The sequence below is a fragment of the Bacillus rossius genome, chromosome 1, assembly GCF_032445375.1.
Source record: "Bacillus rossius redtenbacheri isolate Brsri chromosome 1, Brsri_v3, whole genome shotgun sequence".
NCBI classification, from domain to species: domain Eukaryota; kingdom Metazoa; phylum Arthropoda; class Insecta; order Phasmatodea; family Bacillidae; genus Bacillus; species Bacillus rossius.
Window position 1 is genome coordinate 341887978 of NC_086330.1, and position 23780 is coordinate 341911757.

A 23780-nucleotide genomic window follows, 5' to 3' on the forward strand; every position below is an offset into this window, starting at 1 on the left:
TCCTCTGTTTTACTAACGTTAGTTCTAACAGATCAGCAAAAGCACTGGCAGAGCACGTTTTTAAGTTAGTAGATGAGTATAATTGTGGCGAAAAATTGGTATCTCAAACATACGATGGAGCTGCTGTTATGGCTGGTCATCTGAATGGGCTACAAAAATTAGTGAGAGGAAAATATGATAATGCTATATTCACACATTGTTGTGCGCATAGACTCAATCTTGTGCTTTCGCAATCACTCAACAACATTACTGATTGTAAGATATTTTTTAAAACATTAAGTGGGTTTGCCTCATTCTTCTCTCATTCTACCAAACGAACACAGGCATTAGACAAATTTGTGAGCAAACGATTTCCCAAAGTATGTTCTACAAGGTGGAATTATAATTCCCGCTTAGTTCATACGATTTTTGAAAACAAATCAGATCTGATAAGTCTTTTCGAAAACATAACCGAAAGTCCTGATGAATGGGAATATGAAACCTACATTACTGCACGTGGCTTCCTAGCTGCATTAAAAAAATTCAATTTTAATTTTATGTTACATGTATTTTCTGATTTATTTTCCATCACAGATGCATTGTTCCAGATTATTCAAGCAAAAACTTTTGACATAAGCTATTGTCTTCAAAAACTGAAAGAAACAGAAAAATTAATTTCTGAGAAGAGAAACACATTCAGTTCAACAATTTGGTCTGTCTTCAAAGATGACCCTTCCACATCTGAGGAAAATGATCCAGAAGCTAGCTACAGAAAACTGTATTTTGAAATTATTGATAATATTCTAGTACAGCTTGTTACACGATTCAGCTCACTCGAAAATTTGAAGTTCCTGGGTCTAATGGATCCAAATAAAAACGAGGAAAATGCAAAAATATTTCCCGAGGAAGCATTCGCCTCTTTAAAACTTCTTATGGCAACTACTTTGATTTACCTCGTTTAAGGAGTGAATTAATTGCAAAATTCAGTTTAGCAGAGTTTAAATCAAAATCAATTTATGAGATACTGCAGGTATTGAAACAGTCGGGTTTAAGTGTTGACGTTTTCCTGAGTTGTATAAATTGTGTTCGTTAGAAGCTACAGTTCCAGCAACAAGTGCATCTGTCGAGCGCTCATTTTCCTCACTGAAAACAAATTAAGACCTACATCAGAAATGCCCAGAAACAAGAAAGACTGACAAATCTTGGACTTATTTCAATTGAACAGAAATTAATGCTTTCCCTGAAACAAAGTAAAACTTTCTACAGTGTTGTAATTGACAATTTTGTTCACAAGACACGATGACTAGACTTGGTTTACAAATAACTAAGTAGCAGCCCACCTCAGCAATTCCCTGGATGTGGATATTACCGGACAATGTTGCTGGTCAGCAAGTTTACTCAAGATCTCCTGTATTCCCACCTCATGCACCTGCATCAGTTCTCAAGACCACAAAGGTTAAGCACCGCCCAAATCTCTCCACTCCACCAATAATGTCTACAAGCTGACAGGATGGTGAGTAGGAAATTTCCTAAATTACAGAACTTTCTTCAATATTTTAGTTTCAAAATTGTTATGTATGCACAGATTTGTTAACATTTTGGTAGTATATATATTGAGATTTTTTAAGACTGACTCGTATGTATTCATTGCTTAAACGAAATAGCCTAACAAAATGACCATACATGCTCATGCTTGAAAGTGAGAGTTAAGATTATTAAATTCTGTTACTTTAACATGTATTGCATTGACTACCAAAATCATAATTTCTTGAATTTTGATATATGCTGGTGATGTGTTTCCAAGCGTATCTTTCACTGTTTCACTGATTAAAAAATTTTGCTTTGTGTAACGACGATTGCTCAAGTTTTAGTCATACCAACTTTTTAACTTTCTTATAATATTGTAAATGTTGATTTAACATTTTGTAGAGAAACTCTTATGCCTAGCTTTCATTGACACTTAAAATTGTTTTGCTGTAGAAGCAGTCTTATTAGTCAAGGCAACAAAAGAAAAATAGATGAAAAACATACTAATAGACCTATAGGTCGGTGGTGAACGGGAGGTGGGAGGGCTGTTTAAAGGTACAATTCATCGCTTTTACTTAAGTATTTTCCAAAATATGGGTTTTAGCAAAAAAAAAAACATTTTGATACAAATTTAAAGAGCATAAAATTTCCTACAAAAGAGATACGTTAAACCGCTTAAATAGCACCAATTTGCACCTTAAAATCAAATTTTTCCGGACCCCCCACCTTAATAGGGGGTGACAGTGAACATACTTGGTTCCCCCACTTTGAAATTCACCCTTCGCCACTGCTATAAACGTCTGTTGTGTTCCCTAAATAAAAAAAAATGATTTAGTAAATAACATAGTTAAAAAATTTTTAATAAAGTCAACGCCCAGATTCCTTGGTTAAATAATTTAATGCTAAGAAAATTATAATCTACCTCAATTCATTATCTTAGGTTATTGCTATATATTTTAGATCATCTCATTGCAAATTTATATTTAAATATTGTTTTATATTGTTCTGTTCTAACCTCTTATGTTTTAGTGTTGTGATTTTCGTAAGTTTTTGTACTCATGTTCTAAGTGTGTTTTTAAAATTATTTTTTATTTTATTTATATTTTTATGTAGAGTTTGTATTTCTGTAGTGTACTTATGTCGTGCCAATCTTCCTAGGCTTTTTTTCTGTCAATAGGCATGTTACATTTTTAAAAATTAATAAATAAAAATAATATAATAATTTATGTAGTAAAAATAAACTGGGGTGAATATTCAACTGTCATATTAAGTAAACTGCTGATACACCATTGTGTAAGTTAAGATCCTATTAACATGCTGGGCAGTACTTTAATGTGGTAAACTTTTTAAAATAACTAGAACATCACAGTCAACACTAACTTGTTACAAGTAAACGTGTTACTTTAGTGAAGTAATTGAAGTGCACCTTACATTTCCAGTAAATGTTTTCTTTAAGAAAAACTTGAGGATCGAAAGAGAACTGCATCTTAGAATCCATGGCATCTTAGATTCGAGTAAATATGTTACCTCGCTGCTGTTCTGGTTGTAGACAGGGTCAGCAATCGCCAAAGCTGTGCCAGCGATGCCAAACTGCAGCATGAAACTGTTGAAGATACAGCGAGCCATGTTGTCACGGAGTGTTGACAACCTAAAGTCACATTTCACAGTGTTGCTGCACCCAACCCTTAATAGTCATAGTATATTCTGTAAGAGAATTAGACCACGTCCAAGCTTAAACCAATCTCACTCCAGAAGAACTAAGCAAAGAATAGGTATGTATCACACAGTATGGTTATAGTTCCCTTTTATCAAATTACTAGTTATTAAAGAACTATTCATGGGTGTATACAGACATTCTTTAGAAGAGGTAGAAAATATATCTTTTGTCCTAGTAATGACAACTACAACAACCACGTGGCAATCAAATAGCTTTCATCACTTATATGTGTACGATGAAAGGTCTTTAATCTGACAGGTTTGAGACCACAACCATGCCATATCAGTGAATATACGCAAATTATTAAACTTTAATATAGTTTTAATGGAAAGACCAAAAAAAATTAATATTCATTACAATAATATCTAAATCACAGTTGAGCGTTGCTGTTAAAAAAAAGTCTCCAATTCCACTATTCTTTAGAAAATAATTATGAAAATGTACCCATGAAATGTAACCTGTTAGAAAACAGGAGAGACTGTAGTTAACCGACAGTAACCATAATCTCAGTGAACTAAAAATGCTGGCAGGGGAGTGATGCCCCCTGATGGCCAAGGTAACAGTCTGAATCCGCCCAAAAAAAATCTGAACACAACTGGTTTTGACTGATTCAGATTACAAAATATGCTGAACTATAGAATTCCCGATTGTGGCTTGTCTTGGCTATACCAATACCAGCACACATCATCCGCAGGCCGCAGCTCTCTGGGAGTCGTGTCAACCACGCCATGACTAAACATTTATTAAATTTGATAAAAAAAATTACAAACATGTTGTCACAACACATACTATCAGAAGGATGTTAAAAAGCTGCAGGGAAAATTGATTAAAGCAAAAAGCAGAGCAAAAGTTTAGGGAGCAGTCTATCAGCATAGTAATAAAAAACACCTCATTTCAAAATAAGTTTTAAATTTAGTCAAACAGCAAACATTTACCACACCCTTTGTATAAATGACATTGCAGAAACTGTTTGTGATCTTACTTTCAAAAGAGCACAAGGCTGCATATAAGATTCAAAGCTTATCATACTTCATTAAAAAAAAAAAAAAACACAAATATCAAATTTAACTTAAACATGGCCACGGTACAAAAAAAAACTAATTACAAACAAAATGTTAAATTTAAAATACTAAACCCTATTAAAAATCAGTTCTAATTTTTACAACGGATTTGCATCAAAGTGATTGTGGGTTTATTATATCTCTGTCTTTAACTGGTGCCTATTTCATTATTGTAATATTTGGGTGAGACCTTTCATACTAAAAAAAATTAAGTTCGTAGTAATGCGCATTACAGTACTGGCGGCAAGACATCATATGACAATGGTTTAAATGGGCAAAACGCCATCACTACTTCTGACATGAAAGTCTGGCTTGCAGAAACATTAACGGCACTATTTATAAGTAGTAAAATTCTTGTCGCAAATGTACATGGTTTCTTTAAAAACTCTTATCTGGGCAAAGGGAGGACTTAGACACTTATTTGAAGCACTGGATACTTCAGCAAGTTATTGCGGGAATTTTTGTATCTGGCCTACTTAAAATTATGGTGTTTGGCAAATTAATTTTTACCAAATATAGAAAATTTATTTAAAATTTCTCAATACCAATTTGAATTGAAATTGGTAAGATAGGAGAAAAATTAATAGTGATGTATAAGTACATACTATGCACAGACCTACATACAAACAATTAAATGATCTAAACATATATTCTTTAGTAATTACCATTGTGCAAGTGCGTGCATGCATGCGCGCGCGGAATTTGAAAACCTACAAGTGAACGGCTATATCCACCAACGATTAGTAAACATATTTTTTGATATTTGAGCCTTAATGCACATTGGGTAGACAACTTTTCGCTTAGTGTAAGTAAACTAACGTTTTAAGTCGTTTGAGATTACGCTTGGGCATTAAATAACGATTTGAAAAGGGAAATTAATTAAATACTTGAAACTGTAACCACTTATTCAGAAAGAAACTTACCTCTACCGTATGTGGTGTGTGGTTTGGTTAGTTATTAAATTATATTTAATTAACGATTCTGTTTTTCTTAGTAATGTTAAGGATGGTAAAAATAACGTCTAAACAATACAATAATGACTGAAATTGTCAGAGTGACATAAATAGCAAACGACATCGAGAGAAATCATGGGTTGACACATAGACAAAGGTTGACATTTAAAAGTTCATGGAACTTAACAGATAGCGATCTGATTCAATACATTTAATGTTTACGTATTTATAAATTATATATGTAATCATACATAGTTTTAGTTTTAAGTAGGCACTGGCAGCCAAACTTGATTACCTTTTTTTTCTTCATATTTTTATATTAAGGCGTTTGTTGGCTGTACTGATTTGGATAAAATCAAAAATGTATTATTACGGGACGGACCGTGGGAAGTACACGCACGTTATGTAAAACAATGTAAATAAATCATCAAAATTTAGTTGCAATGTTGAAAAGGTTGCACTGGATTTTGTTATTTACGTGTGGAACGTTTACCTACATAGCTTTGTATTTAGCATACCATGTTAGTTGGCACTGTCTTTTAAATGATATTGAGTGTGTTTTCGAAGACCTTACCAAAGTCAATATAACATTGCCCTTGCGGAAGAATTCAACTTGCAGCGAACGGGCCACATCGCGTGGTAGAAACCAGAAAGTAATCTCTTATTGTTTTTATGGGTCGTATAAAAGTCCCAGGAAATATTTTGAAGTAAGTGATTGTATTTCATAGTTTCATTTTGAAGTGATTGTATTTCATAGTTCTTTTCAAGTAAATTTAATACAGTGTAAGCTTAATTAGGCACCTACTAAATTGGTTTTGTTGTTGCTTGAACATTTCATTGCCTAGTAACAAGTAACAAGAAGAAAAAGTAAATATATATACCAAACAATTAACTATGTTTTACTGTTGGGGTGCCACCCAAATAAAAATTAATTTATTCAGTTCCTTGTTTTATTTATTAATTGTGGAGGCGCATACCAATATTACAAAAAATGCACATGCAATTAACCATTTTATGTTTGGCTGTGCAGTAATGTAACAGAGCTACCATGCATGAGTTCCTACTGTACATTCAAACAGTTTGCAGGGACCTTTAAGTGATGTAACAAAGGTATTCACATTTTCATGTTTATAGTTTTAGTCAAAGGCTTTCACCCCACAATTTCCCTTGACTTAATGGCACTGTTCACTAGTGAGTTTGTTAGAATCTAGTATGAATTTCATAATGCTGTTTTCAAGGTAAATACAGAAACGTCTGTAGTGCTCACAAAAAGAAAACTAAAATGTGGTTCTAGTTTGTCTGCTTTTCCCGAATCTGGGAATAATATTGAACTAAACATTATCATTATTCTTACTATAAAATGTTAAGGTCATCATTTAAAGTCCCAAACCTACCTGCAAAAGGACTAAACCCCAGTTTGCTACCCGTTTTGAAGCCTCAGTTAAAGAACAAGAAGTTATGGATTACATCACAAATGAACTCATTTTATCTCAGGTCAAAGTTACTAAACTTCAAAAGAAGTATAATACTTATGCTTCATTTCATATATCAGTACTTGAAAATGACTTCAGTAGAATCAATAATATTGTGTTTTGGCCAAGTGGCTGTTTAATTAGCCCGTTTTACAGTAAACTACATCCGGATCAAGTCTACACTAATGTTACCAATCAAGACAATCCATCAGTGACCATCATGCCTCCTAATCCAATGGTGTCAACTTCGACATCTAATTCGATGCTGGAGGTGCATCCTATTTCCCATGGTGAAGCAGTTCCTTAGAAATTATGATATTGCATATCAAAACGTGAGAGGATTAAGAACTAAGTCTAATGAATGCTTGGAATACCTTTTAAACTCTCATTATGACATTATTTGTTTAACAGAAACCTGGCTCAACGATAACATCATAAATTCTCACTATTTTACGGACCAGTATATAGTTTTTAGAAATGATAGAAATCCTCAACTTACACTGAAAAATAGAGGGGGGGTGTGTACTTTCAGCCTTTAACAAAACCAAATTTTTAACGGTGCTACCTGTTTACATTTACGACTTTCCCAGTATTGAAGCTATCTGGATCAAGGTAAAAACATCTCCTGCAACAACTTTTATTATCGAAACTATCTACCTAGCCCCGTACATCTCCCCGAATAAATATCTCGAGTACCTTGAGCACTTGGAAGAAAAACTATCTACCGCTCAAGAAGATATTTTAATTCTTGGTGATTTTAATGTTCCAGGTATTGATTGGCTCACTCGGCACTCTTCAAACATTACTCATTCATATTTCAAATCCAAAGCCAATTACCTTCTCAACTTTGTGTCTACATTGGGTCTGACCCAATAAAATCACACCCAACCTTACAAAAATCTTCTCGATTTATGCTTAACAAATCTATCACAGTGTACAGTAAAGCAAATCTCTGAAATACTTACCAAAGAAGATCTATCTGTATTATCCAGCTCTAAACATTAACATTGTAATGTATTCTAGCTCAAGAAGTGTTAATCCTCCCTACAGAAATAATGACGGTAATTTTTTAGGTCTTTATAACTCCATAAAAATTTATGACTGGTCCCATTTCTATGAATCAACCAATGTTAATCATCTTGTGGATGATTTAACAAATTGCATAACTGATAATATGAACATATTTATACCACTAATTTCTAAAAAATTACCCAAATATCCGTTATGGTTTTCTAATGACTTAATTCAAGCATTGAAATAAAAAAAACAGTTTCACAAACTTTATAAATGATCTAACAATCATTATTATTTACAGTTTTCACATTTTCGCAAAATGGCAAAATCTTATATAAAACGTGATAAAACTAATTGGATCCGCTCTACTAATAGCAACATCAAGAACAACCCAAAGAAATTCTGGAGGTATGTTAAATTAATGAAAGATGGTTACTAAGAACAATATTTGATAAAAATCAATGATGATATTTGTGATGAGCCAACTGTTTTATCTAATGTTTTTGCACAATATTTTTCCAGTGTCTACAAGACTTCAACCAATAATGTGACGTCTTCAAACATGTCCTCGGATTCTATTCCTATGTCCTACATTTCTGAATCCCTTATTCTATGGGGCATCAAGACTCTCAAATCTTCCAAATCCACCGGCCTAGATGGCATCCCTAATTTTATCTTAAAAGGCTGTTCCTACTTATTATTTCCTCCTCTTTATCATATCTTTAATCATTCTCAAGTTTTCCCTGACACATGGAAAATAGCAAAGGTCATTCCGATCCACAAAAATGGCTCTAAATTGATTGTGTCAAACTATAGGCCAATATCTTTACAATGGCTTCGCAAAAATATTTGAAAAAATTATACACAAAGTTTTAAATTTTCAACTTCAAAATAAATTATCAGCCAGTCAGCACGGATTCAGATCTGGAATGTCCACCACTACTAGCCTAATTTCTTTTCTTAACCCAATCCATAATGTAGTTACTAACAGAGGTCAGGCAGATGCCTGTTATTTTGATCTAGCCAAAGCATTCGATACAGTAAATCATTCGCTACTTTTAAAAAAACTATCAGACTTTGGTTTTTGTACTAAATACTTGAGCTGGTTTTCTAGTTATCTCAATAATAGATATTTTTTGTATCTGTCAATAACCATAAATCCTCTTTATACCATGCTAGTTCTGGAGTACCACAAGGTGCCACTCTCTCACCTCTCCTCTTCAATATATTCATAAATGACATTACTATGGTCCTTAATTACTCAACTGGTGTACTCTTTGCCGATGATCTGAAAATCTCTGAAATAATTTCTGCATTAAATGATTGCGCTCTTCTACATAGGGACATTAATGAAATCAATAATTGGTGTCTTCTAAACTTGGTCAATTTAAACGATAATAGAACTAAGGTAATATCCTTTACTAGGAAATATAACCCTATAGTTTATAATTACATTCTGAATAACAACCCAATCTCAAAAACTTTCATTATAAAAGACCTTGGTATCTTTCTAGATTCAAAATTGTTTTTCCATAAACAAATTGACTACTAAAATTCCATTTCAAGAAGAACATTTCCTATTATAAAATATATCACTCATTATGCTACCAATTCCAATTCCATTCTTTCTCTTTACTTGGCATTAATTCAATCTAAATTATAATACTGTTCAACTATCTGGAATGACATTGGGTCGACTAATATTGAGAAACTAGAAAATTTACAAAACAAATTGTCTCAACTAATAATTCAAAGAGGTTTTCCGCATCCCAATCTAATTCCTCTAGCAGTCCGTAGATAGTTATCTATTTGTTCAAAATATTTATAATTATAAAATTAAATGTAGCTATATTCTTGAGAACACCGGATTGAGAATCCCCCAATTCAATTCTCGCATCTTTTCTAGTTTATGTACTATTTACAACAAGAATGATCTTATTTATAGACTCATTACAAACTATAATAGACACAACACCAAGTAAAATTAATTTTGAGCAGAGCTATGTTTTGCTTATCTGTTTGTAATTTGGTGTTTGTGTTTTGTTCTTATTGTCTCATTTGAGAGTGAGTTTTAACATCCTTGTTTATGTGTTTGTATTCTTCTGTCTTTCATTGTGTTGTGGCGCCTTCATGTGTGCGGTGCTGGTGGGTTATGTTGCATCTACTTGCGAGTGGTGGCTACCCGCATGGATTGTTCTCCTTGCGGGCGGAGCTCACCTTGCGTAGTGCAGACATGCTTGCGGTGCCTTGACACGTGCAAGGACTGCTTTCTTTTGTGTATTTGTGTTTGTATATGTTTGTGCCCACCTCAAAAGTTGCAAAACTGTTGGTGAACATGCCACAAATTTAATATAAAATAAATAAATAGCTGCAAACCGTGTGACAAAAAAAACTTGTCACTTTAGAGCCTTGCTTTAAGTGGCAATACTGCATTATAAGCTCCACAGTGTTCCATATATATAATTTTGCATCACTAACACAAACACATAACTAGGTGACCCCCTTAAAAACTGAACCCTGCTGTGATTGGCTTACATGTAGTGACAAGCAATCTTCTCTACTTTGCTCTACCTTCCTGAACTGCCCCACATTCCTTGGAAAAAAATTTTCTTCCCACTCTTCAACGGCTATCACCAGTAACAAACTTTTCTGTATCTGTTCTCATCACCCTATTCTCTGTCTTTACTCCAGCTTACCCCAATGCTCACTCTCTATGCCCTTCTATAGCTCAACTCTAATTAAATTAGTGACTTAACATTCACTAACTTTGTCAGTTACCCATCCAGTAAGGGAATTTTTCATGGTTTTACATACTTGACATTCACGCAACACTGTTGATAAGCCCATCAGAATATTATGTGCTCAATAATAATAATAATAATAATAATAATAATTTGGTTGGGGTAACCCGCCAGCAGGAGCTTACTCAGAATTTTAAATTCTGTATTTTCGTTAGTGTAAATGATATATTTTTTTAGGATTGTAGGGGGTATATCCCCTCCCTTCCCAATCCACCCCACTTGTGGTTTCCCCTGCTCGCTATTGTACTGATGGGTCTCATGAGTAGTTTTGCAAAAGCTTGAATTTCCAGAACATCCTGAAAGATTACCATTCAGTTAAACAAAATTAAGCATCTCCCAACTATATGTTCATCATTCTTTTGTCGCCTCCATTTTTCCTGAAGCTCTTTTTACTAGGTTTGTAAGATCCAGGACACTGCCATTAAAAATACCTCATCACAGCATACCCCTGCATGGATCACCGGTGTTTGCTTCTTCCTTCAAAACTCTGCTTCATCTCAAGAAGACTACCAAGCAGTCTTTCTGCCCCCCATACACTAGTCTCCCCACTTGACTCTTTATAGCTCTCCTATGTATTTTGTCTGGTGGCTTACACTTCTCTACTTCTCTCCCTGCCTGTATAAAGCAAAGTTGTGTAGTGTAAAAACACTGGACCTGCTCTGGGGTTCAAACCCCGGTCTGACCATCTACTAGATGGTTTTCCTCAGTTTCTTGAAACTACTCCAGGCCAATGCTGAAATTGTTCCTTTACATAAGGCCACCGTGATTCCTTTCCGAATGTCAGTGATTTTTGTTGTTCTTCGCATAAAGACCAGTAAAACAAAAATAAAAATCTCCTTTTCCACAACTTGGCTTTTTTCTTGGTGCCTAAAATTATATTTATTTTCTGTAATCACTCTGTGTAAATATCCGTTAATAGACTGCCTCCTTTTCTTTACCATGCTCCACACAATAGTTCACAAACAGCCCTGTGAGCTCCATTATTGTCTCTTTTCTATCATTAACCATAATGGAAAAGGGGCGGTGACCTAGCACACTGTCTTGTGGCACTCCTGATGCAGTGGTAGATACAGGAATTTTTTTAAAAGGAGATTTGAAAAAAAAAATGTCATAACTTAGGATAACGCATCTGCCGCTGCCTTGATATTACTGCTTCTCTTTGCATAATTGTCATGTCTCTCCCCAATTCTTACCCCTTGCTTAATTCTCATATGATTCTTATGAGAAAGTATGGGTGTTAGGATTGGTCCACTTAAATTTCAGTAACATTGCTGGTACCATTAATTTGACTGATCACATGTACCTGAGAGTGCAGTTTTTTTTTTGTTTTTTTTTTGTTGTGTGCAGAGCACATTATTTATATCAACACTCAGATATATCCTGTAGCTGAAGAAAATTAACCTAGGATGTTTGGTCAATCGTAGCAGTTAAGCAGAATCATGATGCTTTATATGGGTCCAGCACAAAAGGCAAAATTTATTACATCACATGGTTATGAATATGCATTTAATAAATTAAAGACTACAAGATCATTGTTGAACCTGAAACATCTGAACTTACACACTTTGCTCACAAATAAATCACGTCTGGGGTTGGAACCCACAACTTTTACCTTATATGCTTAATGCCTCAGTGATCATACCACTGTGGACTCGATATCATCATAAACATAGGAATTAGATACATGCACAGTAAATTCAAGCTACAATGCAGGATGTTTACAAATTGTGGAACATAAATTTAATTTGTGGCAGGGAATGCCAAAACAACCAATTTTTGTTTAGAAATGTATGTCCGGAAAACAAAATACTGCAAAGTTACAGGCGTGGAGAAAAGCGAGCAAATTTGAATTTTGCTGGCTTCAGGGGACTGCTCCACATTGCACAGTGACGTTCTAACGTTCCCCGGGGAAACAGTCTACGAGCTAGGCTCAGACGTGAACATGTTTGACTTAAGGCGATAAACGCAGTGTTGACTATTAGTGATTACACTGTTGCGATTACAAACTTGACTCAACAATTAGCACGACAGACTTAACTTCACAGAGATAGCAGATATGTTAGTGGTGAACGGGCGAAAATGGAAGTTTCATAATACAAAGGGTAATGAACACCAAAACTGTGAATAGCTAACTCGAAACGTCTACTCACCACCTGCCCACCACGGAACATCTGTGATCGTGCGTACTGTCAGCCAGTGAAGGAGTCCCCTGAAGCCAGCTAAATTCAAATTTGCGTGCTACCGATAGCGTCTGCAACTTCGCAGGTTTCGTTTTCAGATGTATGTCTCTTAATAAAAAATAATTGTTTTTGAATACCCTGCCACCCATTAAATTTATACCCTGGAATTCATGTCTGGCTGTAGTAATGTTCTGTAATAATACATGATTTTCTAACAGGGCATCACTAAAAATGCTGCTCTCATCGAAAAGTACTACCCAGGCTGGGTAATGAGGGTTTACTCCAACACTACTATGTTGCCAGCTATGGTACACATTCAAGAAAACTTTTCACACGTGGACTTCTGTCTTATTAACAACATTGAAGATCATGGAAACCTGGAAGGTATTACTGACTGTATTCTGTAGTAAATGGTTTACATATAAATGTAATGTATATTTTATACATTCTAGTAGTGTCAGAAGTTACCATGCAAAAAAAGATCTTCACTTCCACGTTATTTCTTGGTGGTGCGTGTTAGTAAAATTTGGAGAAAGTAATTTAAAAAAAAAAACCAAATTATAATTTGCCATTGTTATCACTGAATAATGTTTATCAAAATGCAAAATGACAAATAATGTGTGTCTGGTAAAAGAGTATGAACCTAGGAATTGTATTAGGGCTGGTTTATGATACTGAAAATTGTTGCCATTTTTGTGGGGGAACACAAACACTTTGAAAAATGTTAGAAAAATAATTATAGATCATATAAGGGTCATTAGAAACAACCTCTTTCACATTTAAAGATAATTGTTGGTAGTAGGAACCATCTTTAATAACTTTGACATAGCGCCTGAATGTTTTAGTATTATTCTTGATGTTATTTTTAACCTTTAATGTCCAATAGGTTTTATTTTGTTGAAATACAAGTCACTCGACCTGCAAAGGGATTTCTCCTGGGAATGATGTTGAGGTAAGTATAACATAGAAGTGTTCAGTACTTTTTCTCCAGAGGGTTGCTCAAACTTGCATGTTGGGTGGTACAAAGTTTTTTTTTTTTGCTTGTTTATTACGAACCCACTCGTCTTGCACGCTTTTTGGTACAAATAGTGTCTGGTTTTGTCCACGCACATTGTGTGTTTTGCTGCGTGGATTACCTTTGTATGCATCATACGCTTAATGGTTGCTATTATCCGAGACTGATCCAAGGATGGTGCTTGTCGACCTGAAATCCCTCCTTTTGGGTCACAACTTACAACCTATAATTAAGCATATCTTAAGACCTTGCCCCGTCTTGATGGCTTAGAGCCACGTGCCGTTCTTGATTTTCTAATTGAAGCCACGCGTATCGCCAGATTAAATTTGGTTAGCGAGGAAGAGTTTCTTAAGGCTCTTCTAAGCAAGTGCGGCAGTTTATATGTCCAAATGCTCACAGACGCCGTAGTACGGAAACATAGTTTTTCTGACTTTTTAAAACGCAGGTCTTACGGTTTGTGTTTCCTACGCGGGTTTTGGAAGCCTGCAAGCGCGACCTTGTGAGTCGTTTTCAAAGACCTAATGAACCAGTCGTAGCATTTATAAATTCCATGGCTTTGTATGCCGAGGCGCTTGAACTAGGTCTTGCTGAGCCTGACCTTGTACAAACCATATTAAGTAATAATTCACCCTTGGTATTGCAACATTGTGCCATGCTTCCCCCTCCTTCTACCTTGGATGCATTACGCAGGTGGGGTGGCGAAGTTGAGGACCGTTTCTTAGCCGCAAAATAATATTTGTCTGATTTCTCCCCTCCTTCACAAGGAAATTTAAATCGCAGGGATTCTAAAGAATGTTTGCGCTCATCCACGCAATTGTGTGCCGTTGGCGTCACCCCTGGTGCGGACGGACTTGGTAGACAGCGCCCGTCTAGCGCGCGACCTTGCAGTGTAAGCGCGCTGTGCAGTGACTCGCCGCTGGCCTTGAACCTCGCCATGCCGGAAAATGTGCCGGGCGGCCGCCGTAGTGCTGGAAGGTGTGCCAACTGTTGCGCCTTTGGCCATCTAGTGCCCGAGAGCATGAGTCCTCGTGTGGATCCTTTGCAAAGAACATGCTTTAGATGTAAGAAAGCTGGTCACTGTCGTGTCGACTGCCCGGGAAACGGGGTTTGACGGGACGTAGGTTTGGTCGTCTCCGTCGTAAAGTGCGTAAAGCCACTTCAAGAAAATATCTTCACTTTGTTCCCGTCCGGATTCTAGGGAAAAAATTTCTGTCACTGATAGATTCAGAAGCCACGCGATCCTTGATTAGTGAGTCGTTGTTTAACGATTTATGTAAGGAACATCCGTTTTTGTTACAACTAGTAGTTCATGATTCTGCTGTTTTAACATTTGCATTGCAAATGGCGATGTGTTACGTGCTAGTGTTTCGGTGTTAATCCACATTAAAATCTCTGGATTTTCTTCGGATTGGATATTCACAGTTGTTCCCGGCTTGTCATTCAGCCTGATATTAGGATTAGATTTCCTTGGTAAAACTCGCTGTGTCTTAGACGTGAGTCGGCACGAGCTGCGATTTGCCTTCGCCCCGTCAGTAAGGGTATTGCTTACCCATGACTCTGATGAGCCGATTGTCTTAACTAGATGCACTGCATGACTCCTGCCTCCACCACTGCACAAGCGCCCTGGCGAGGTAGGGGAAGAAAAGGCACATCACAAAAAGGAGGGGAGGAAATGGGAAGGGGACCTATGACTGACGGGAGGTCGGCAAACGTGCGCACGTTTGAAACGGTAGCAGCAGCCACTGCAAATGTCTACAGAGAAAATTGTTAGTTTCTAACAAGCTGCTTTCTTATTCATGAGTTTCTGGATTCGCCACTCCAACCATGCGAATTAAACATGCAGTGCATCTCCATGTTGCCTATGGAATTGCTGCTTTCTTGTGGACACCCTTACCCTTTTCCTACAGTTTGAAATGTAACATGGTTTTAACTTGATGTAGGATTTTGGACATACGCCATTGCTAAGCACATGTATGTCTGTAGAAGAAAACTACAAAAAACACAAATGACAAAAACACAAATTAAGCAAAAAATTGCATTTGTCAGGATATAAACACCACACAATACTCCACAACAGGAATATGGTCAACAAACAAAGAAAAATGGACTAACAGAATGAAAAAACCCCCACAAATGATGACAGCACAAAAATACTGAACCCAAAAAATTCAGCACAACAGTTGAAACGAGACAAAAACACAGCAAAACGAAAAGATGAAAACAAACACAATAGTTTTCCAAAAAACAGAAGAGAACGAAAAAACCCCCACAAATGGTGACAGCACAAAAAGATTGACCCAAAAAAATTCAGCACAACAGTCAGAACGAGAAAAAGCACGACAAAACTAAAAGACGAAACAAACACAACAGACATACTTGTGCTTAGCAATGGCGTATGTCCAAAAGCCTACATCAAGTCATGCACTCCCATTGCACAAATCTTTCAAAGATAGTAACATGGTTTTATTACACATATGCTTCTTATTAAAGGATTTGAGTTTTGGGCATGTGTTATTAATAAAATTTTACATTCATGTATCAATACATTACCAAATTTTAACACGGAGGCCCTAAACATGAAAATTGAGAAATTTAACCTTCTAGGTTTCAAGAAAATGGTTTTTTAAGTCTCCTGCATGATAAAGTACCCTTTCTGGTTTTTTTAATATAGTTGTGTATGATAAGTTAACACATTCTATGTGATAATCGACAATGTTGACTAAAAATTGAACTCGTATCTAAAGTAGTGAAAAAATATTTTGCGAATCACTCGTATAAAAAACTTATTTTGCTGTTTATTATTCAATATGTTTATTGATTTTTTTCACTTATGATATTCCATAAATTCAGGTATGAATAATAATGAACTCACAAAAAAAAATATTTTTGTGAATTTGAGAAAACGTACATTAAGTATGTGATGAGACAGTTTATTTTATAATGATTACCTACATAAAATGGTCCATTGTTTCATTATGAAACCCTAACATTGTAGCAGGTAGGTGTTTTCCACTCTTAGGTTGATACATACTTGAGCTGGAAAATGTATGTTATCCATATTTAAAACATAGTTTTATATTTAAAAGCTATTGGAATGTAATTTTTACAGAGACATACGGTATGTTGTGGAGGTTTCTCCCCATGAGTGACCCCTCGGTGGATGTTTTTATGAGCAGAGATCTCGACAGCCTTATAATTCCACGTGAGCTGGCAGCCGTCAATGAATGGCTCAACTCAAACAAGACATTTCACATAATGAGAGATCACCCACAACACAATTTCGAAATGCTGGGTGAGTCTTTATTCGCGAAGCAATAGATTAGTTTCTTCTGCGTTTAAAATGCTCAGTTTGACATGTAAAATACTATGTCAGCTCTTCTAATGTGAACACAGTATTGTTTTGAAATGTATTAATTTAACATGTGTCTTGATGTTCAGGTGTCGTGGTGATTGAATGATTGTGAATTAGTTGCCTCCATCCAGAAGTATGTTTGCCCAACCATGACCATCGTCATTCAAAACATTCTGCCATTTATCATCGGTCATCACTTTATCAGTTATTCAAGAACAATGCTTTTCTTCTATGTTAAAAACTATTATTAAGCAGCTTAAATTTCTTAGTATCAGAATACTAATAATAGTTTTGTGGTTTTTATTACAGATTATATAGTATTAAATAAACTCGCTATCGATGAGACTAAGGCGTATTTCAGCAACTGCACTGGTCACTTACCAAGTGTTGCGTGTTCCACCAGAGTGCAGTAAAATCCAAACCATCTCAAATGTGGTGAACGATAAACATGTACTAATTAAAATTTTGAAAACTAATATTCTTAAAATTATTTTAGATAAGTTGAGACTATAAAAAGAGCAATTAAATTTAAACATATAAATAATGCAAATCATATTTTATTTTTTATGTATTTATTTTTCAATTTGACCCAATTTAAAATTCAATGTATATTGATGATATAGTCAAGTCACCAAACGTACAAAAAAATGGGTGTTTAGTAAATGAGAAATGTAATTAATTGCTGCTTTCCATTTAGGATTTTGAAGAGGTTTTTTTTTTACCACCTTTATCAATGCTTAAAGTTAGTTTCTTTTCACTTATAATGTAAATTTTCAAACATATGCCCAAACGTTTACACTTTTCTCGAGTCGTGTTCCAATTGCTAGTGTTACATTTAATCACACTCATTACTAGCACTTTAACTGGATGCACACTCAGTTCAGTCTGCTGGGAAATGCTGTAAGAGCCAAAAATAAATAAACGAAATATAAAATACAACTGATGTCTGCCCTGCCTCTGAACCAATTTACAAGACGTCCAGGCCTTTAATAATATTTTGTTGTATAGCCAGCCGATTTGCATCGTATTGCGGTTGTATTTCAATGTTTACTTTGTTGCAGGAGGTATGTGGGGAGCAAGGCTATCTGTTAATCGCACCTTGTTCCAAGACCTTCTTGTGAAAATGTTGAATCTCGGCAGTGGGAAACATCTCTACAAGGGCCTTGATCAGCTGCTGCTAAGGAAAATTGTTTGGCCACACACAGACGGTAAGTTAGATGATTTACTTGATGTTATGATGCCATTCCAGTTTCTTCTTCCATCTTAAAACTTATTACTTATTAGCTGTATAAAGTAATAGTACAAATAAATTAATGTACTACATTAATGTGTGTGTAGGCTACATGAAGGGTTAATATTATGGACATACACCATTGCTAGTTTACACTGGACATCACAGAAAAACCTTAAGAATTGACAGCAAAGATAAATACATAAACACATGGAGAACAAGCCAAAATCAGCTGTCTGTCGTGGTTTTAATTATGTTGTTTAGTGCATTTAATTTTTTTCTAAACTTTTTTCTTGTTTACAGACCATCGGTATGATTCATTTGGATCAAGTAAGTTTAACAATAGAATTTGAAACGAAAAGAATTTTCAGTATTTTCTATATTGAATTTACTTCAAAATACTGCACGTATATATGTGCTCTTTACAGCCTATAAGCAAAATATAAGTATGGTTACATCAATTGGTAGGGACAATATTATAGGGTGAATTGCATTAAAACCAATATAACACCGAAAAGCAAGACAATATACTGTATAACACGGAAATGTAAGTTAATCAACACATAGCACTGAAAAGCAAGTTATTTCATGTAATTAATTAGCATTTAACCAAAACTTAATTCGAACCTAAAAAAAAATGTAATCATTTAACATTTTTAATTCAAGGAATGTCATTGTATCCGGACAAAAGTTGTACCAAAGTGCATAGATCAAAAAAATTAGTTTTAATTTGTTTTATTGTGCATCTCTTATTGAATCATGTTCAAAACAAAAAAATATCTCCAATTTATTTTTATTCTTCTAAATGTATCTCTATTATTTAATGGTAAAAATACCATATATACAAAGACACCATTTTGGTGGATTAAGTATTGTAAAGCAATATTTATAAAAATTAAAACAATAACACTGAAATCTTCTGTTTTAAAAAGCAGGCTTTTCATTTCTTACTGTAGTGTGTGTTTTTAAAAGTTTTGACAGTTGCACACTTGGCTTCTTTATATATGTTACAGGATAATATTTTTTTTGCACTGGCATGACATGTATTCAATTTTGTTGTGTGTACTGATTCTTGCCGGCATTTATATTATTTTCTAGTTCGTAAATTTGTACTTAATATCTTCTTATGTAGCACTTATGGGTGGATATAGTAATTTTTTTACGTGAACGGCTGTTGATGGTTTGCGTGCACAGAAAAAGTATACATCATTAAGGTATTCTAGAATTTTTATTAAATTTTTACCTTGTAATAAATTTTATATTTTTGTATCAACATTAATAGAGTTTGTAAATTAGTAAGGTATAATCTTTTGATGTTTAATCACATTTATTTACAAACTGATAAAACAACATAGCTTAAACCTTAAAGACTACATAACCACAGATCCTAACAGTACAGTTTGTGCAAGCAATAAATAGTTTACTGAAATTTACAACTTGTACTAAAACACAGTTTATTTTAAAATTTGAAGCAGACTCTTTGTTTACAGCTATGAAAAACAGTTTGCATTTAAAATTTTGTTTTAATTAGAATCACATATCAAATCTGCAAATTACACTCAGTGCAAACCTATCAAAAACATTGTTAATGTACAGCAATGTTGTGATGATTTGCTTACACTTTCACCTTGTATTCAAGATAGCATATGGGCCAGCAAAGTGGATTGAGGCACCCATATAAAGCACCATCCATTGGGGTGCACTCAAGAATGGCACTTACTAGAGAGATACCACGTTTTACTAAAGAATTTCTTTCCCACAGAAACATAAGGCACAGGAGACATTAAATTATATCTACATACATCTCGTGTTACTTGCATAACATTTATTGTTTAGTAGCTTATTGCTTATTTTCACATGTTGATTTTTCTAACATATCCCTAACAAAATGGTAGGTGGGGCCTTGCCTTATCTTGCTTCTGCCACTGGTTGCACTTATGCCGTTTCCTTTAGTTGTCCCAAACACAGTTAAAGTCAGTCACTAGTACTTCTGTAGGAAAGTAATGTACAATGATGTATCTACCAACATAGCTGTTGTCAAATGACAAAAATAATTTAACAGAGCCATGCACATCAGTATGGACATCTGATGTGCAAACTGTAACTATACTTACTGATTTAACATGGTTTAAGTGAAATATAGTTTTTTTTTTGTTTGTTTTTATTTTGAACATGAAATTGAGTTGCCAAAAATTAAAGTAATGGTAACAATGCTGCACAGTCGATATATTGAACTAGATAGTGGTACTTTAGGACCAATAAAATCTAATTAGTTTCACAGAAAATATTACGCTACAAAGTAATTTAACTGTCTGACAAGAGCATCCACTGCTCAAATTATTGATACCCTTTGTTTTGATTTTTTTTTTGTCTGTAACAGTTTGCTGTTTCATGTTGGTTTAAAAGTAAACCGTTGCCTTCGAAACAGTTAATTCTATAGCTACCAATTAAGAATTATATTTTATATTTATAAACTATATTATTCAATAGGTTATCATTTAACATGCAGCAGCGAACAATATGGTTTTATTGTTTTGCTTTCAATAAAATGATCTGATTCTTATTAACTCAAATAGTGCTCTTAGGAACCAAACTACCTCAAAGATGTAATTAGGTAAGGATTGAAGTACAACCCAACAGTATATTTACATAATTGCACAGAACAGAACCAAATATTTTCAATTCCAGAACTGAATGACACATTGTTGAACTGTGCATAGCATATTTGTAGCATGTGTTAGTCTTGAAGGAGGGGCACAGCAATGGCACCCACTCTGCAGAGTTTACATCTGGCAGAAGAATAGAAAGTGGCAATCTGGAAACGGAAACTTAAAGAAGAATATTGTAAATGTTACAGTGCTTCGTTATTAGTTATTACTTATGTTTCTTTACCCTGAAAGTTGGTTTTCATTTCGATTCTGTTCCCATTCCTGCAAATATGTAGTACTTATATGTTAAATTATGGCTGTGTCGTAGAAAATTTCAGTTAATTTTAGAAGGTAAAAATCAGTCCCATTTGATTTTAGTTGATTAATCTCACAGACTGCACTCAGATTATTCATGTGATCTTAAAGACTTCTAATACTTAGATACTATCAAAACATAACAAATTTTATTTTGTCTTCTGAATGATATCACTTGACAATATTAACATGTAACCATGATTTTTCTTGCAATGTTTGTTACAGTGCATAAAAGTTTTTGGCGGCATGTTAATGATCAATTAATAAATATTTTTACTTGCAGGTGGCTGTATCTTGCATGACAGTTATCAGTGTGAAGATTCAAAGCTGAGGCATGAAACGTGGAGACCTTGGCCCTCAGAGAGAGAGAAGTTCCAGTTTGTCGGCGCCGCGAAACCCGATCAAGTGGTGAGCGCGGAGTGCCCTAAGTCGTGCCGCAAACAGGAGAACTGGACTTACTGCTGACAGTTCGTCAACTGTTGTAACCTCGTCGATGACCCCTGATTGCGTTTCAGTGAATTACAGTACAGTAGAGTCTCAATTATCCTCTCTAATCAAGTTGAGCGATGCCGTGGATAATCTGCTAGTTACGTACATACTGCCTTACAGAGCATTTAAAACTCATACTGTTTAAATGTTTATTATGGTCGTTTAGTGGTTTCTTACCAAAACAGACTATTTGTTAAAGAATCAAATTTTATTTAAGTGCACATCTTCCAAACAAATTGATCCTTTAGAAGGGTGTATACAATGTTTCGTGACTGAAGGGAGCATAAACACAGTCGTCTCAAACTTAAAGCGAGTAGCTTGCTAAAAATGATGTGCCTTATAATAACTTATTGCAAGAAAATTATTTTATTGTAATTTATTTTGTTTGTTACATATCATCCAAACAAAATACCACGGGAGTGCATTTGCAGTGTCTTTTTTCACAAAGTAGAAAAGAAAAGTATATGCACCATTTGACAATTGAGGTTTAGCAAAATGTGGGCCAAGTCTATTTTCAGTAGCTTGTAGAATGATTGTAAATTAATTTTTTTATTTAAATATTTTAGTAGAAGTTTTCCTATAAAACTTTATCTGATTTTTGGCAACCCGTCATTGCAAAGACCATTTTCAGTAACTTTTTGAAAATAAAAATATTATCAAAATATGAAATAATTTTCTGAGAGAATGTCTTCCAAACAAAAGTTTACCAACGACTTGTTATCGTATCTTGTTATCAACGGGCAACACACAAGTTTTATTAGTGCATCTGTCAAGTTCATTTCCCATAGCTTCTTACAGTGGAATTGAAGAAGTGATGCTACTTAAATCTTTAATTGATTTTTTTATTTTTTTATTTTTGATATACTGAGGTGTAACTTCATCAGTTTTCATTACTCTTTCGTCCATTTTTGCTGGGATCTTGGGGATCAAATAAGCTTAGTCTACATTCCTGTAGGTACCTACCACGAATAAGCAACAAAGTGGATAATCGAGAGTCAACTGCAGTTTCTCCTCAGCTATTTGCCTATAACCAGAGAGAAGGACTATCTTATTTTTTGTTAGATAAACTTTATTCTCTGTATAAATTTATTTTTTTAATAAAATTTTTTTTTTCCAATTGTTTGAAAATACCTTACCTCACAACAGGATGTATGCAACTGAAACCTAGTAAAAGTTTGCTAAAGTAGCAAGTGGTTGCATAGATCATGTTTGGCCTGTCAAAAGAGTGTATGCAAGGGGAGGGGAGTTATCCTCCCCTTCCCACCCCAAATCCTAAGAAATTCTAAAAATATCTATCAGTCCCACCAAAAAAAGGAAAGAATTTGAAAGCAAACAAAGAGGTTCTTTTCTCCCCTTTCTGCACCCCCCTCCTCCTTCCTCCCAACCTGAAATTAAATTCTTTGTGTGCTCATGACCTTGCTAACTTGTTTACTGTTTTCCTCACCTGTATCACTGTTTTCTTAGAGTTAACACACTTAAACGAAGTGTATTGCAACAAATTATTACGTTCTTATGTTGTCTCTCACAACATCATAACATCTACCTTATCCATGATCACCATAATTTATCTTTTTATCCTCCAGTGCAATATATTCTACCACCTATTTTTTTCTCCACACATCTGGCAAGATCAGTGGGAAAGCATTAGGTAAGAAGTAAAAGGAAAAAGTCATAAGAGTTGTTTGTACCACCATGCTAACATAGGTAACTTTTATTGTTCTTGAAACACAATGATTTTTAAATCACTGGGAAGAATAAGGAGTGATATTTTTGGTTTCCAGGGAGTATAAAGGAAGAATGTCCATGTGTCGATGTGTAGTCAAAATATAAGAAATTTTCATAAAATTTAACAGAACAATTAATTAATTTGCCAAAATGTACTACATTCAGAGCATTGCTCCAAATAATAAAATATTTACATCTGAACGTGGAGTATTTGTTGCTTAATTAAATGATATATTAAAATCATTCTGTCATCGCGGAAAATCACGCTGAATTCAACTGTTTTTTTTTTTTCCGATCCTAC

At 34.7% G+C, this 23780-nt stretch overlaps 2 protein-coding genes across 7 annotated transcripts in view; one reads left to right on the top strand and one right to left on the bottom strand.

Moving 5' to 3' along the window:
- LOC134528140 (ankyrin repeat domain-containing protein 50-like) overlaps positions 1–23780 on the bottom strand; it is a 59920-nt gene that overhangs the window by 9054 nt on the left and 27086 nt on the right. Inside the window, exons 1-2 of one of the 5 annotated variants that reach the window (XM_063361462.1) lie at positions 5533–5587; positions 3034–3154 (exon numbers count right to left, since the gene is read on the bottom strand). In XM_063361462.1, the coding sequence (XP_063217532.1) occupies positions 3034–3132 (99 nt within the window). In that variant the 5' untranslated portion in view covers positions 3133–3154; positions 5533–5587. Of the gene's footprint in view, positions 1–3033; positions 3155–4205; positions 4311–4474; positions 4717–5207; positions 5389–5532; positions 5588–23780 lie in introns of those variants that run through there. The other 4 variants (XM_063361459.1, XM_063361461.1, XM_063361460.1 and 1 more) reach the window with 4 other exon arrangements.
- On the top strand, positions 5533–22871 carry LOC134528142 (uncharacterized). Of its 2 annotated transcripts, XM_063361465.1 has the most exons (6): positions 5533–5944; positions 12923–13088; positions 13591–13656; positions 16829–17011; positions 18133–18279; positions 21549–22871. In XM_063361465.1, the coding sequence occupies exons 4-6, from the start codon at positions 16840–16842 to the stop codon at positions 21728–21730; spliced, it is 501 nt and encodes a 166-aa protein (XP_063217535.1). In that variant the 5' UTR covers positions 5533–5944; positions 12923–13088; positions 13591–13656; positions 16829–16839; the 3' UTR covers positions 21731–22871. The 2 variants fall into 2 exon arrangements, with proteins under 2 accessions (XP_063217535.1, XP_063217533.1); XM_063361463.1 differs by lacking the exon at positions 13591–13656 and having other exon boundaries at positions 5571–5944.